This window comes from Microplitis demolitor, chromosome 8, assembly GCF_026212275.2.
Source record: "Microplitis demolitor isolate Queensland-Clemson2020A chromosome 8, iyMicDemo2.1a, whole genome shotgun sequence".
Taxonomy (NCBI): Eukaryota; Metazoa; Arthropoda; class Insecta; order Hymenoptera; family Braconidae; genus Microplitis; species Microplitis demolitor.
In genome coordinates, this window is record NC_068552.1 from 17412481 (window position 1) to 17425340 (window position 12860).

Genomic DNA, 12860 nt, shown 5'->3' on the forward strand with positions numbered 1-12860 from the left:
ATAATTTTTAAAAATGTTGTTAATTTTGTGAAAAATAAATTTGTAAACCTTTTAATGCTCCTTTTAAAACTTGCATTTTATTTATTTCAAGATTTAACTTTAAGTAAAAAATAATATATGTAATTAATAGTTGATTAAAATTAATTAATACATTTTAAAATCTTCACAAGAATTTTTTATACTTAATTATAATTATTATGTACGAAATTATTCTGTTGGATCGTTTGTGTCTTCTGTTGTTTTATTTGTAGGCTCTGCTGTCTGCGAACGGAAAATAGTACATTACACACCAAGGAAGGAAAGTTGGACATTCTAACCCCGGTCCGAATTAATCTGCGTCTAAAAGTTTAAATTTTAGCCTCTGTTCAAGGTAAGAAGGGCGCATGCGCTCATTTTTATCATTTGCTTACTGTGAAAAAAAATAACGACTTTCTTTCCTCTAAACAGGGCAGGTATTTAAACTTCCGGTGCAGATCTGGTGAAAAATATATCTGGTATTAAAGAAATGGAGGAATATTATAAATTACCTGATTAGTATTTAAAAAACTGGGTAGTGTAACAGAAGGCAGAACATCAGGCATTGGAGGTGGTGCTGGTGGTTCACCATAAGCTTCATGAAGTTCTTCGAGCCTGGTACTTAGAACAGAACCTCTGCGACTAGTGGCGCTCATTTTTTTCATTAACCAATCAGCTTGCTCTTCTAATCTTTTTAATCTAGCTGCACGTGATGCTAAAACTTCTTCTGGTGTTCGTGTTGGTTTTGATTGATTTGAATCTGATGCTGTGGCTGTTGTTGTTTCTGATGTTGATGTTTCAGGAGTTAAGGTTTCTGGTGTAGACATTACTGGAGTTGATGGATCTAGTGTTGATGTTTCTGGTGTAGATACTGATGTAGGTACTGATGAAGATGATTCATTACTTTTTTCATCTTCAACAACTGACTTATCAACTTCTTCACTGGGAACTTGATCTAATTTATCTTGCGTACCAAAAACGGTGATTCCACATGATGAATCAATGCCTTTATCAAACTGATTACTGGTATCCAGAGATAATGTAGACACTGAAGAAGCTGGGAAAGGACCAATTGAAAATACAGAAACAGAATTAATTATTTTCAGTGCCTCAGAGGTTATTTCATGCACATCAATGTCTGTGTGATCAGTATCTAAAACACAATGTGGTATGTCTGGTTGTTGAGTGTCCTGAGTAAGTATCAATGATTCTTGATCTTTCGTGTCCGCTTGGTTACCTGGACTTTCCATACATGCAGTTTTATAGTCACTCGCTTCATGCTCACTGTCATCGGCACTGTTTATCTGAATTAGATTCTGGATAACGTTGGCCAGCGCTTGGTCAAGTGGGTCCAGTTCCTCGACCCGTTCCTCGATGACAACTTCTTCTGTAGCAACTTCATGGTAATCAATAGTGTCAGGTGTTGGGGTTCTCTGTCGGTCTGGTGATGGTGGCTCGCTTTTAGTTTCTGATAATTCAGTGTCCGTTGGTTGTTCAGACTCAGTATCTGGTGTTGGTGTCCTTGGACTCTCCTTTAATTAAAATAAATTATCAAGTTAATAAATAAATAAATTAATTAATTAATTAAAAATTGATAAAACCTTTCTGGTCCTTCGACGGGAGCCAATTCTAAGTCTTTCATCCTTCGGAATATCGTCATCATCAGTATCATCACCACGTTCATCACTAAATCCACTTTCAGCACTAGAATATCATTAGTAATTAATTAATAAATAAAAATAAATATTAATTAAATAAATAAATTACCTATTGTTGAATGAATCATCAACAGCAAGAGCTTTACGCGCAGCAAATTCTCTCCTTAAATTTTTCCATTCTATTTCCGTATTACAATTTTTCTGACGCGCAGATTCCCATTTTTCCCGACAATACTCCAACTCTTGTTTCAATTCCTGCAGCATTATTCGTTTTTGTTGCAACTCATAGCGCAATATCTTCTCGTGAGTATGCAGCTGCTGATGTTGGGCCTGCATGCAGCCAACGATGTTCCAAGTCTTGCTCAATTCCTCCGAAACCATAGTAAGCCGCTTCTCCTGCTCGCCCAACTTGCTCTCTAAATGTAAATTCAACTGTTTCATCCGTCCCATTTCTTTTTCCAGACTCTTCTTTTCGAGAATCAGCTCTTTCAGACGGATGTAAGTTTTGCTGACGGATATCACGAGACGCGGACCCGTCGGAGTGTCGACGGACTTGTAGCAGACATTGGGGTCAGTGGACAAGGAAACTGGTTCAGATGAACCCGAGGTAGAGCCTTGGACTGCGTGACAGCTTAATAGTTCCAATAACACGCGCCAGACTTTGGGCAAATTATTTGCGATGTTTTCTTCCTGATCTTCGTCTTTCTTCTCTGTTTCAATGTCACTTGTTTTGGATTTATCACGACCTTCTACTTGTTCTACGAGGTCTAGTAGCAGTTTTGGTAAGGCTGCGGCTTCACTGCCTTCTTCACGTGCCATTTCACTGATTAATTCGTGATTTTCCTGGGTAATTAAATTTTATTAAGTACAGATTCAATTGTCAGTTGATAATTAATTATGTTTTAATAATTACCTGTAGTAATTGAGTTAGGCGATCAAGATCCATGTCAGCAGATGATGCGCTTAGTAGCATTTGTGAGAATAGACTATTGATAACACCCATTTGGTTTTGTAAATCACGGCAATCAGCTTTTGTCAATCCTAGTTGTGACTCGAGGTTCGATATTTCAGTGTCCTGTGTATCAATCTATGGGGAAAAAAGTTCATTTAGTAATTTTAAATATTTTTGAACCATTTGTTGTTTTAATTTTTCTGTTTATCATGATGTTCTCCATTAGGAGAAATCCTAAAAAGTCCTAAGAAAAAGTTTATTTTTGAGTTCAGACTCATATGAGGATAAATCAAGATGGGTGGACATGGGTGTAGATGCCCCTGTCTATGTCTTCCTGTGTAGAGAGGCCCGTAACTTTGCTCCTGTTAGGAATAATCTATCATAATACGAACGTTTTTCGTTCATTATGATGTCCTCTAGTAAGAGATACCCTAAAAAGTCCATGGAAAAATTTATTTTTTGAGTAATCGGCGTCGGGCAGATGCAGGCAGATGCGGGCAGATGAGACTGTCTATGTCTTTTTATCAAGAGTGGCTTGCAACTTTATTTAGGTTGGGAATAACCCTTCACAATACTAACGTTTTTTGTTCATTATGATGCTCTCTATTAGAAGAAACCCAGAAAAATCTTAGGAAAAGTTTTTTTTTTTAACTCATGACTCCAAGTCAGATCAGGAAGGATGACGTCTATGTATTTTTATGAAAAGTGGTCTCCAGCTTTTTTTTGTTGGGGATAACGACACAATCTAAACGATTTTGTTGTTTATATTGTGTGACACAGAATGAAATATGACTTCAAACTTAGTATGAAGGCCTTTAACTTTATCCTCGTCTGAAATCATCATGTTCCATCTCTGCCACACAATATACTGCAAGTCATTTAATTAAATTTGTTTTTTACCTTTTCTTGCGCCTTATTAAAATCTTCTTCCAAAGACTCCTTATCTTTTGTCAGATTCTTGAATTTATCTTTGAGATCAACCAGCTCTTTTGAGCAGGACTCCTTCAGCTCCGCAATAACTCTAATCCGCTCGTCGTACAGACGCTTCAATTTTTTTATATCTTCCATCTGGCGATCGTGCTCAGTCCTGAGGTCATCGGTTACGTCAATATCAAGTTTGTCATCACTAAGACCTGCTATTATCTGTGATAGCATATTTTTCAATCCATTAATTTTTTCCTCGCGTTTACCAAAAGCCTCGCGACTTTTATTAGCAATTATCTTCAAAGTTTCAATGCGCCGGGCATTATTTTCCGGCTCACACTCTAAATGATAACGTAAATCGTCTATTTTTTCAATCTGCTGCCTTATACACGCTCTTAGCTCATCAGAAACCTAGCAAATAAACATAAAAAAATTAATAATCAAATCAATCATCAATCTGCTTATTTATCATAGTTACCTTCAGTACATCAGCAAGTCTTTCAGCATCAAGATGCACAGAGTTAGGTCCCTGCAAATTATTTTTCCAGCCTTCGATTCCTGTAATTCCTGTAGTTGAAGTTGAAGCAGTCGAATCCTCCATCGTCGTCGTCCCAACAGAAAAGGTTTCACTTTTTCTTGACGCATTTTCCGCTTGACTTTTCAATAAATCCAATACTCGCGATGTCTCTGAATGTGCTTCCTTCTCAGCATCCAACTCACGTCTCAGTCGGTCCATTTCTGATGAAACTGCTGCTATTGCACGTTGTCTAGCTTCGCGTTTCATACTTAAATCTTTTTTAAATTCTTCTAAACTAGGACGTTCATTTATGTCTGATTCTATTGATGTTTCTATTCAACAAAAATACATAAAATTTATAACATCTAATTAACTTGAACGCTAGTTCCAATTATTAGAAAAAAAGATAATAAGAATGAGAAATTACCAGGATCTAAAACAGTATCAGTATGTTCTGTTTTTTTGACACCTTCAACAATATCATTCAGTCTTTGAATCTCTCGCAAAGCCTCTTCAAATGCCTCAGTTTGTTTCTTCTTACTAATTATTTCTTCTTGAAGCGTAGCGCGTAATTTACAAGTCTCTTTGTCCTTCAATGCAACAGTCTCCTCTCTCACACATTCCGCTTTCTTCAAATCACTTTCCAAATCTTTAATTCGCATTGTGGCAGTGTCTTTTTCCATATGGAATGCATCCAACTGCTCAGTCAGTCTCGATGTCTCCAATTTTAATGAATCGAAATCACGTTTTATTTCTTCAAGATTTTTTTCTTTTTCACTCAAACGCGACTCGATTTTCTCACAATTACTTCTCGACATCTGTACCAACAAAAACATTAACATTATCATTTTCATAGAAAAACAAACAAATAATTATTTATAATAATTTAAAAAAAACTTCTTACATCATAATCCCTCTTAAGATTTTCAAATCTTTTCTTCTGTCTCTCAACTTCACTTTCATATTTTTCTGGCTCCAGTACGTTTTCCATCAACTGTATCCTGTCTATAGCTTTCTGACATTCGCGTTTATCATTTTCGTCTTTTTCTCTATGCAAATTTTTGCAACACCTTAAATCACCCGTAGCTCCAAAATTTTTAATAAAATTTTCTATGGCTTCAATTCTACTCAGAAGCTGATTATTTAATTCCGTCTGACTGCAACCGTCGACATGCGATACTTCAGTCTTGAGATTTTCTTTTTCTTCCCTCGCTTTGTTTAACTCTGCGTACAATTTTTCCAGCTGCGTCAAAAGTGCGCTGTGTGCTGAAGCCAATTGCTGATTAGCAGCCGCTAAATGTGAAACTGTACGCGTTAATTCCATAGCTTCTTGATTAACTGATGGTGCACTTGCTGTATAATCTGATTGCCAACCAGTCATTTGTGCAGCATACGTCAACTACAAATAAAACTTCTTGTATATATAAGTGTATTAACTGAAAGCCCACTTTGTTATCACGAAATTCAAAAACAATAATAATTATTATAATAAAAAATAGTAAATCAAAGACTTGTTATTCACTTGGAAGACAATCGCAGACTGAAGAGTCAAAACTGTCGAGCAAAGTACAAAGAATAAAAATGAATAAGAGACGGGGACAATGAGCCAAAATGGCACGTGATCTGATCGACTATCGTGGAAATGAATTTTCGTAGCTATGACTCAGCATAAAGACTCAAACTACAGAGCAAAGACTCTGCTTCATTTTTTGGATATATGCCAATACTAAATTGCTGAGTTTTTATTTTTTATTATTAATAATCTTGTTACCATAGTATTAACTACTAATTAAATTACAAACTACCGACATGTACTACAAGTTTATTCAATTTAGCAGAGCCAGAAGCTATGGACCAGTACATAAATAGTATCCAATCGAGATTAAGTCAATGACCGTTTAAATAAATTTGTTCGATAGTATTTAATTGTATATTAAATACAAATTACCAAAGTCTCACGTGGATGGCATAGACTTGAGATATTTGGCGCCGATGGTCTCTGCTGCCACCACTCTTCATTTCTTATGCTTCTACGTAATTGTGCTTCCTGTTATTTGAATGAATAATCAACAACAAATAAATACCGAATAATCTATATAAATTTTACTATTATTAAACAACAATAATAAGTTTTTATACTTGGCCTTGAAGATTTGAAGACTCATCGATAGTTTCAGACGCTCGCGAAGTTCCAGGTGTATATCCAGCCCCCGTATAAAATGGTGGTGGTAATGGTGGCGGCTCATAATTATAAGGGTTATTGTGTAAGCTGCCACTTACTCCCATTATCAATCGTTAATCGTTCGTTATCGGACTAAAAAAAATTTTATCGTCTATATTTATTTATTTATTTATTTGTTCGATAATTAGAAGTTTTATTTGCGAAGCCTGGTGGATTTTTAAATTTACTGCAGACAAATAATAAATACTTTAATAACCGGATGCTTTATTTTTTCAATACGCATATCAAATGAGTTATTTTTGGCTATTGAAAACACACTCCGATGACGACAACACTCGATTTGCTCTACTTGCCCAGTTTATCGTAACTTTGATTGGCAAGCATCTTGTTCTTTGTCAATAGAGCTTGCGTTTACTTTTTTCATCGTTAAGCTTAGCAATAATAATAATAATAATTACTATTATTATTATAATTAGAATATAGTCATTACTATTTTTTTTTTTTTACACACAAAGAAAAATATTGTATTCTAAAAAAAAATTTTAGATATTAGGATAATAAATACCGTGAACTTGAAATGAGCAAATTTGACAGAGGGTAGTTTGGACACCCGAAAAAATAAAATTTTGGATTTTTAAGATAAGGTCTAAACTACCCTGAGTTGGTTGACTAGCAGTAATAATTAAAAATGATTTGCTGGGTTTTCAAAATTGCAAGTTTAAAGACAGAATGTCTCTTCTGGAAAGTAAAAATTTTTGAATTTTCTCGATATACCAAGCAAATATTTCTGAAAAATAATTTTTGAATTTTCTTTTCCTTTTTTTTTTATAAAGATGAAAGGAGAAAAAAAATAAAATGAAACATTATTTAAAAGTGCCTGACACGTGCAAGAGGCCATGGGAAATGTATATAAATAGTTGGTTGATTCTAAATAAGATAAATATAGAATTTTCGTATGAAAACAAAAGAGATTGCTTTTAATACTATTTATGTATTTTAAAAAACAACTCATACTTCCGCCTTTAATTTTTTATTTTTTCTATATTAACACTATATTATATAAATTTTGTATTTTATAGTTTGTAACTCGAGACTTAATTTAATTCAAATATATTCATTTATTGTAGCTTATAATTAATAAAAATTATGTATATTTTAATGAAATTTACAATTAATTTTAAAAAAACACACAAAACACTTGAAGAAACTCACGATGGAAATATTCACATGAATAAAAAGATATTTATTTGTTGTCGTAATCAAACTTAAAAAGTGTCAAGATTTAATACTAAGTATATAAAATATGATATTTGTTGAAGATTTTAGAGCGAGATCTCGCGGTGGTACTGGTACACCTTGCTGGCTTTTAGCCAGTAACCAGCTTCCAGTTTCATTTCAACCAGCATCTCTCTGCAGCTCTATAAATATCTCTTGTAAAACTTTTAAGAAAATACAGACGAATAACGAGCTAAAGACCGACATCTAGTGTCTTCTAGAGCTCTAATATCGAATCCAACAGAGCAATTGGAAGTCCAAGTTTAAAGTCAAATTTTACGTTCAAAATTTATCAGTTGAGTCTGAATTAAAAAAAAAAATTTTATGTATTAAATGCGCGAAACTTCTAGAAATAAATTCAAATAGCGATCTATAAAAAAATCTATTGGAATTGGGGCAGTATTTACTTATTTTAAATCCAAGCCAAATAACAAATTTATTTATTTTTAGATTTAAAAGTTTATCGATTAGTTTAGGACACTGTTTGTATTAAATAAATTATTTAATGAAACGTTCAAACATGTATTCAAGGAAAAGAAATTATTTATTAATTATCAATAATTATTTATTTTTTTATTTGAATTTTAAAAAAGCGCGGGAGATTTAATGACATTCAGGATGAATTAAAGTCCAAAATTAATTACTTGCAATGTCGCTCAGCGGTGGAAAATAAAAATAAAAATTTATCAAATTTATATAAATATTTTTATTTACATTTGCTAGCGATTTTTTTATGAGTAGTTCAGTGTTTTTTTTTTCGGTAGTAGTTCGGTGTTCGCCACTAGATCACGCCTTCAATTTTTCGTGTCCCTGGTAAGTAACTCATATGAGAATTATTAGATTCCGTTTAATATGAGTAATTTGCCGTATGAATATTTAAGGGAATTTTTAAAGTAGAAACAGAAAAAGATTACCTTGGGCAATATTTGTCATAGAAGAAATGAAAAAATATATTTTAATTTATCTATTCACATTTACAAAACATATATTATAACTCACAGCAAAACTTAATTCAGGCAAATCGTCAAGTACCTCAGTAAAAGATGGTGGAGATGTTTCTAGATGGTGGAAAATAGTCGTTTGGGCTATTTGGAGTTTTTAGTTAAAAAAAACTAATTTTCGTGGAGTAAATCAAAGTCTCTTAACTTTATCAAGAAAACAATAACCTGAACTACAATTAATGACATATAGCTGTTATTACTTAAATTTATACGTTTCTGAAGCTTTCCTAATTGAAAGAAACGATTTGCAATGTTAAATACCCCTAAGAAGGGTGGTTCAAATATATTCAAAGTTTTCAAAAGCATTAAAAAGTATTTAAAATTTTATTTTTCTAATCGTTTCAAATCGTTCCTTAATCATTACGTTTAAGTTGTTTATCATCTGTTTAGCTGTATTAGTCAAACAATTTTTATAATGTTTGAGTTAATGACTTTAAAAAACAATTTTTTTCTTTAATTAATTTTACAAAAAATCGATGTTTAAAATCGTTTAGAAAAAAAAATAATCGATATCTTTTAGTTAATCTGAAGGCTTACAATCAGTTTAAAAAATCGACAATCGAAACAAAAACTTCGATTGTTCGATTAATCGATTTCCATTGCGCATCACTACTATACCGATATACTTACCTATAGGTACCGCCAGCTCCGTCCCGTGCTTAAGTTATGGCTTCAAAAACATCAGTAATTAGTTTAAAAAGAAAATTTTCTGACCGCAATAGTGATTCAGAAAATGAAAGTGATAGTGAGTATGACAATTAAAAATTGTCTAATTAAAATAATAATACTGAAATACCTCCAGTATATCAGAACGCTTTAGAACTTTGGAGGTTAGGTCCATAACCTAGCATGTAAATAAAACACTTCATATATTTATTTATTATTTTTTTTTTAGATTACAGTTTGGCCTACAAAAGTAAATCAGATGCACCACGTCTTTGCCCATATCTTGATACTATCAATAGACAATTCTTGGACTTTGATTTTGAAAAATTGTGTTCCGTTTCACTGTCTCGTATAAACGTCTACGCTTGTTTAGTATGTGGGAAATATTTCCAAGGAAGAGGAACAAATACTCATGCTTACACTCACAGTGTAGCAGAAAGTCATCATGTATTTTTAAATCTTCATACGTTGAAATTTTACTGTCTACCTGATAATTATGAAATCGTTGGTAAGTAATTTACTCCATTCATCTACATCCTGCTCATATTACCCAGAGTTTCGTAAATTATAAATATAAATATAAATGTAATTTAATTATTTAATTTTACAGATTCATCGTTGGATGACATCAAGTATGTTTTAAATCCAACCTTTGGAAAAGATCAAATAGCGCAGCTTGATACGAGTGACAAGCAGTCGAGAGCGATTGATGGATCAATGTACTCTCCGGGTATCGTTGGATTGAATAATATCAAAGCCAATGACTATTGTAATGTTATCTTACAGGTATAGTGTTGATATTATATTCAAATCCTTGATGTCTTGAATTTATTATTCATGAAATTAATTTTTTTTAGGCATTATCTCACGTAACTCCTCTGAGAAATTATTTTTTACGTGAGTCAAATTACTCACATGTGAAAAGACCTCCTGGAGACTCGTCGTATCTTCTTGTGCAGAGATTCGGCGAGTTAATGAGAAAACTATGGAACCCACGTAATTTTAAAGCACACGTTAGTCCTCATGAAATGCTCCAAGCTGTCGTCTTGTGGAGTAAAAAGTGTTTTCAGTTTACTGAGCAAAGTAAGTTATTGATAATAATATTTATTATTTATTTTACTCTGAAACAAAATCAAGCTTTCATTTATAAATTATAGACTGTGTATTTTAAATAATACTTTTTTTTTTCAACAAAATCGTAAACTTTTAAGTAGAATAGAAACTATAGATTTGTATATGATATTTTACTTTTAATTATGATAATTTATTTTCGATTTATTTCAGGTGATCCAATTGATTTCCTGTCGTGGTTTCTGAATGCGCTGCATATCGCATTGAATGGAAGTAAAAAAGGTGACTCTAGTATTATCTACAAGACGTTTTTGGGCCAAATGAGAATATATACTAGAAAAATTCCGCCACTTGAATTAGAGGAGAGCCAAAGAAGTGAATTATTGAACACTGTTGAGTACGGAGAGACTGTTACGGAAAGTCCGTTTTTGTATTTAACATGCGATTTACCTCCACCGCCGCTTTTCAAGGATCCCTTTGACGAAAATATGATACCTCAGGTACTTAAATTATTAAATATTTACTCTACAATTTATCTTCAATTTTATTTTCATTTTAATAATGTTACTTAATTATTATTCAGGTCAATTTGTACTCTCTTCTCAATAAATTTAATGCAGTCACGGAAAAAGAGTACAAAACTTATAAAGAAAATTTCATGAAGAGATTCGAAATCACAGAACTGCCACCTTATCTTATACTTTACATAAAAGTAAGCATTCTTAGTAATTGAATAAATAAATTAATTAATTAACAAAAATTAATTATATTTTTATGTTTAATTTCAGAGATTTACCAAGAACACTTTTTTCGTGGAAAAAAATCCTACGATCGTTAATTTTCCTGTCAAGTAAGTTTCTATTTAATTTTTTCAATTATTAAATAATAATTATTCATGATAATAATTATTTAAATAGTTTTTCGCAATTGCAGAAACGTTGATTTTGGTGATATTTTGACGCCGGAAGTAAAAGCGAGACATCCGTACACAGTTTATGACTTGGTTGCAAATATTGTCCATGACGGTGAGCCAGGTCAGGGAACCTATAGAGTTCATATTTTACATCGTGCTACTGGTCAGTGGTATGAAATGCAAGATCTCCATGTCACGCAGAGTTTACCGCAGATGATAACACTCAGTGAGGCTTACATACAAGTAATTATTACATTGAATATTAATACTTTACTCTATTCCGATTTTTATATAAATTATATGTTGATGAATTAATTAATTGGTAAAAATTATTTGTTTCAGATTTATGAACTAAGAAAAAGTGACAGTCCGGAGAATGGGATTGTGGTTAAATGATGACTGAGTGAATCTGTATGTTTAAATAAAATTTAAAAAATTTTATACAATTCATGAGTTAACGTTTGATTTTAATTTAACATTTAAAAAAGACTTGAATTATTGTTTGATATTTATTAGTAAAGAATTTTATGTTTAAATAATTCATACTTGCAGTAGATTAAAGGAACACTCTTTGGAATTCAAACCCAACCCGCGATATGTTCCAATACTTACTGGTTGGACGGAAAAAAGCCGCGCGTGCCGAGTGTCGGTGCATGAGGAAACCCAGTACATGATACTGCCCATAGATATATTTACGAGTAGATAACTTATCAACGTGCATTTCTGATCTGTAGAGAGACGTAGAGTGTGCGGAATAATAATAAATATCGAAAATATTGTGCTTTAAAAATTAATAAAGTAAGAGATACATTTTGAAAAAACTATTATTGTTTTTAACAATGAAGTTTCAGGTAAAAATTATCTTGGAAAACAAGACGAGGAAATTAGTAGGCGATTCAAAAGTTGATATTTATATCATTGAGAAACCTCCAAAAATTAGAACCAGCTAAAAAGATGTCTTTTGGCTATAAAAAAAATCGGTATTTTAATTTTTGAAAGCCAAGAAAATTCGTGATTTTTTTACATTGAAAATTAATCTAAAAAATTTCTCTATTTGTAAATTTTTTTTCAAATCTTGATAACGCTTGCAAAAATTTTCCACTAAAAATTAATCAGATACCAGACTTATATAAACGAACTATCATTAATATACTAATCTGAAATCACAACAATTACAAACAAACATGTTTACTATTATTATTTTTTTGTATAATTACTTAATTTCACAATCGGTGTCAAGTACAATTAACAATAATTTTATATTTACGACTACAAATAATTAAATTAGATTTAATTGTCAAAGTTGACTAAATAATAAAATGAGTATGAATGTAGCAGACATAGCACAAATTTAAAATTATAAATAATTGACAAAATAATATTTATAAAAAATGCACTTATTAATTTCAAAATTTTTTAAATGCGCATTTTTTTAAAATTTAATTTTATTAATTATTTACTCTATTAATAATTTTAAATTTGTCTGATGTCTGCTACATTCACACTCATAATTATAAAAATAAAAAATTGACCTCATTAATAAACTTGATAATTAAAATTTATAAAAAAAATTTTAAGTCGCAGTAATTAAACTAAAATTGAGGATGTGAAACGTAAGATAATTTATTTTAATTTTATTTGCATTAATAAAATTATCTGAAAATTAAATTTCTCGTCTCGACGTTA

The 12860-nt window shown here is 31.7% G+C and overlaps 2 protein-coding genes across 6 annotated transcripts; one reads left to right on the forward strand and one right to left on the reverse strand.

The window, feature by feature from the left end:
- Nucleotides 1–149: 149 nt before the first annotated feature.
- On the reverse strand, nucleotides 150–7602 carry LOC103578825 (cingulin-like protein 1). Of its 3 annotated transcripts, XM_053741095.1 has the most exons (13): nucleotides 7461–7602; nucleotides 6206–6380; nucleotides 6015–6113; nucleotides 4971–5465; nucleotides 4494–4884; nucleotides 4028–4398; nucleotides 3526–3960; nucleotides 2587–2760; nucleotides 1783–2516; nucleotides 1617–1719; nucleotides 1253–1547; nucleotides 528–1072; nucleotides 150–261 (listed from the first exon to the last, which is right to left on the reverse strand). In XM_053741095.1, exons 2-13 carry the CDS (start codon nucleotides 6350–6352, stop codon nucleotides 208–210), a joined length of 3843 nt encoding a protein of 1280 aa, XP_053597070.1. In that variant the 5' UTR covers nucleotides 6353–6380; nucleotides 7461–7602; the 3' UTR covers nucleotides 150–207. The 3 variants fall into 3 exon arrangements, with proteins under 3 accessions (XP_053597070.1, XP_008558244.1, XP_053597069.1); XM_008560022.2 differs by having other exon boundaries at nucleotides 528–1547; XM_053741094.1 differs by having other exon boundaries at nucleotides 528–1547; nucleotides 7418–7486.
- A 1529-nt stretch (nucleotides 7603–9131) lies between these two features.
- LOC103578824 (U4/U6.U5 tri-snRNP-associated protein 2) lies at nucleotides 9132–12111 on the forward strand. Of its 3 annotated transcripts, XM_053741168.1 has the most exons (10): nucleotides 9132–9269; nucleotides 9420–9698; nucleotides 9801–9976; nucleotides 10048–10273; nucleotides 10475–10761; nucleotides 10845–10973; nucleotides 11050–11111; nucleotides 11195–11417; nucleotides 11517–11585; nucleotides 11727–11736. In XM_053741168.1, the coding sequence occupies exons 1-9, from the start codon at nucleotides 9191–9193 to the stop codon at nucleotides 11568–11570; spliced, it is 1515 nt and encodes a 504-aa protein (XP_053597143.1). In that variant the 5' UTR covers nucleotides 9132–9190; the 3' UTR covers nucleotides 11571–11585; nucleotides 11727–11736. The 3 variants fall into 3 exon arrangements, with proteins under 3 accessions (XP_053597143.1, XP_008558242.1, XP_008558243.1); XM_008560020.3 differs by having other exon boundaries at nucleotides 11517–12111; XM_008560021.3 differs by lacking the exons at nucleotides 11517–11585; nucleotides 11727–11736 and having other exon boundaries at nucleotides 11179–11287.
- The last annotated feature ends 749 nt before the right edge of the window (nucleotides 12112–12860 follow it).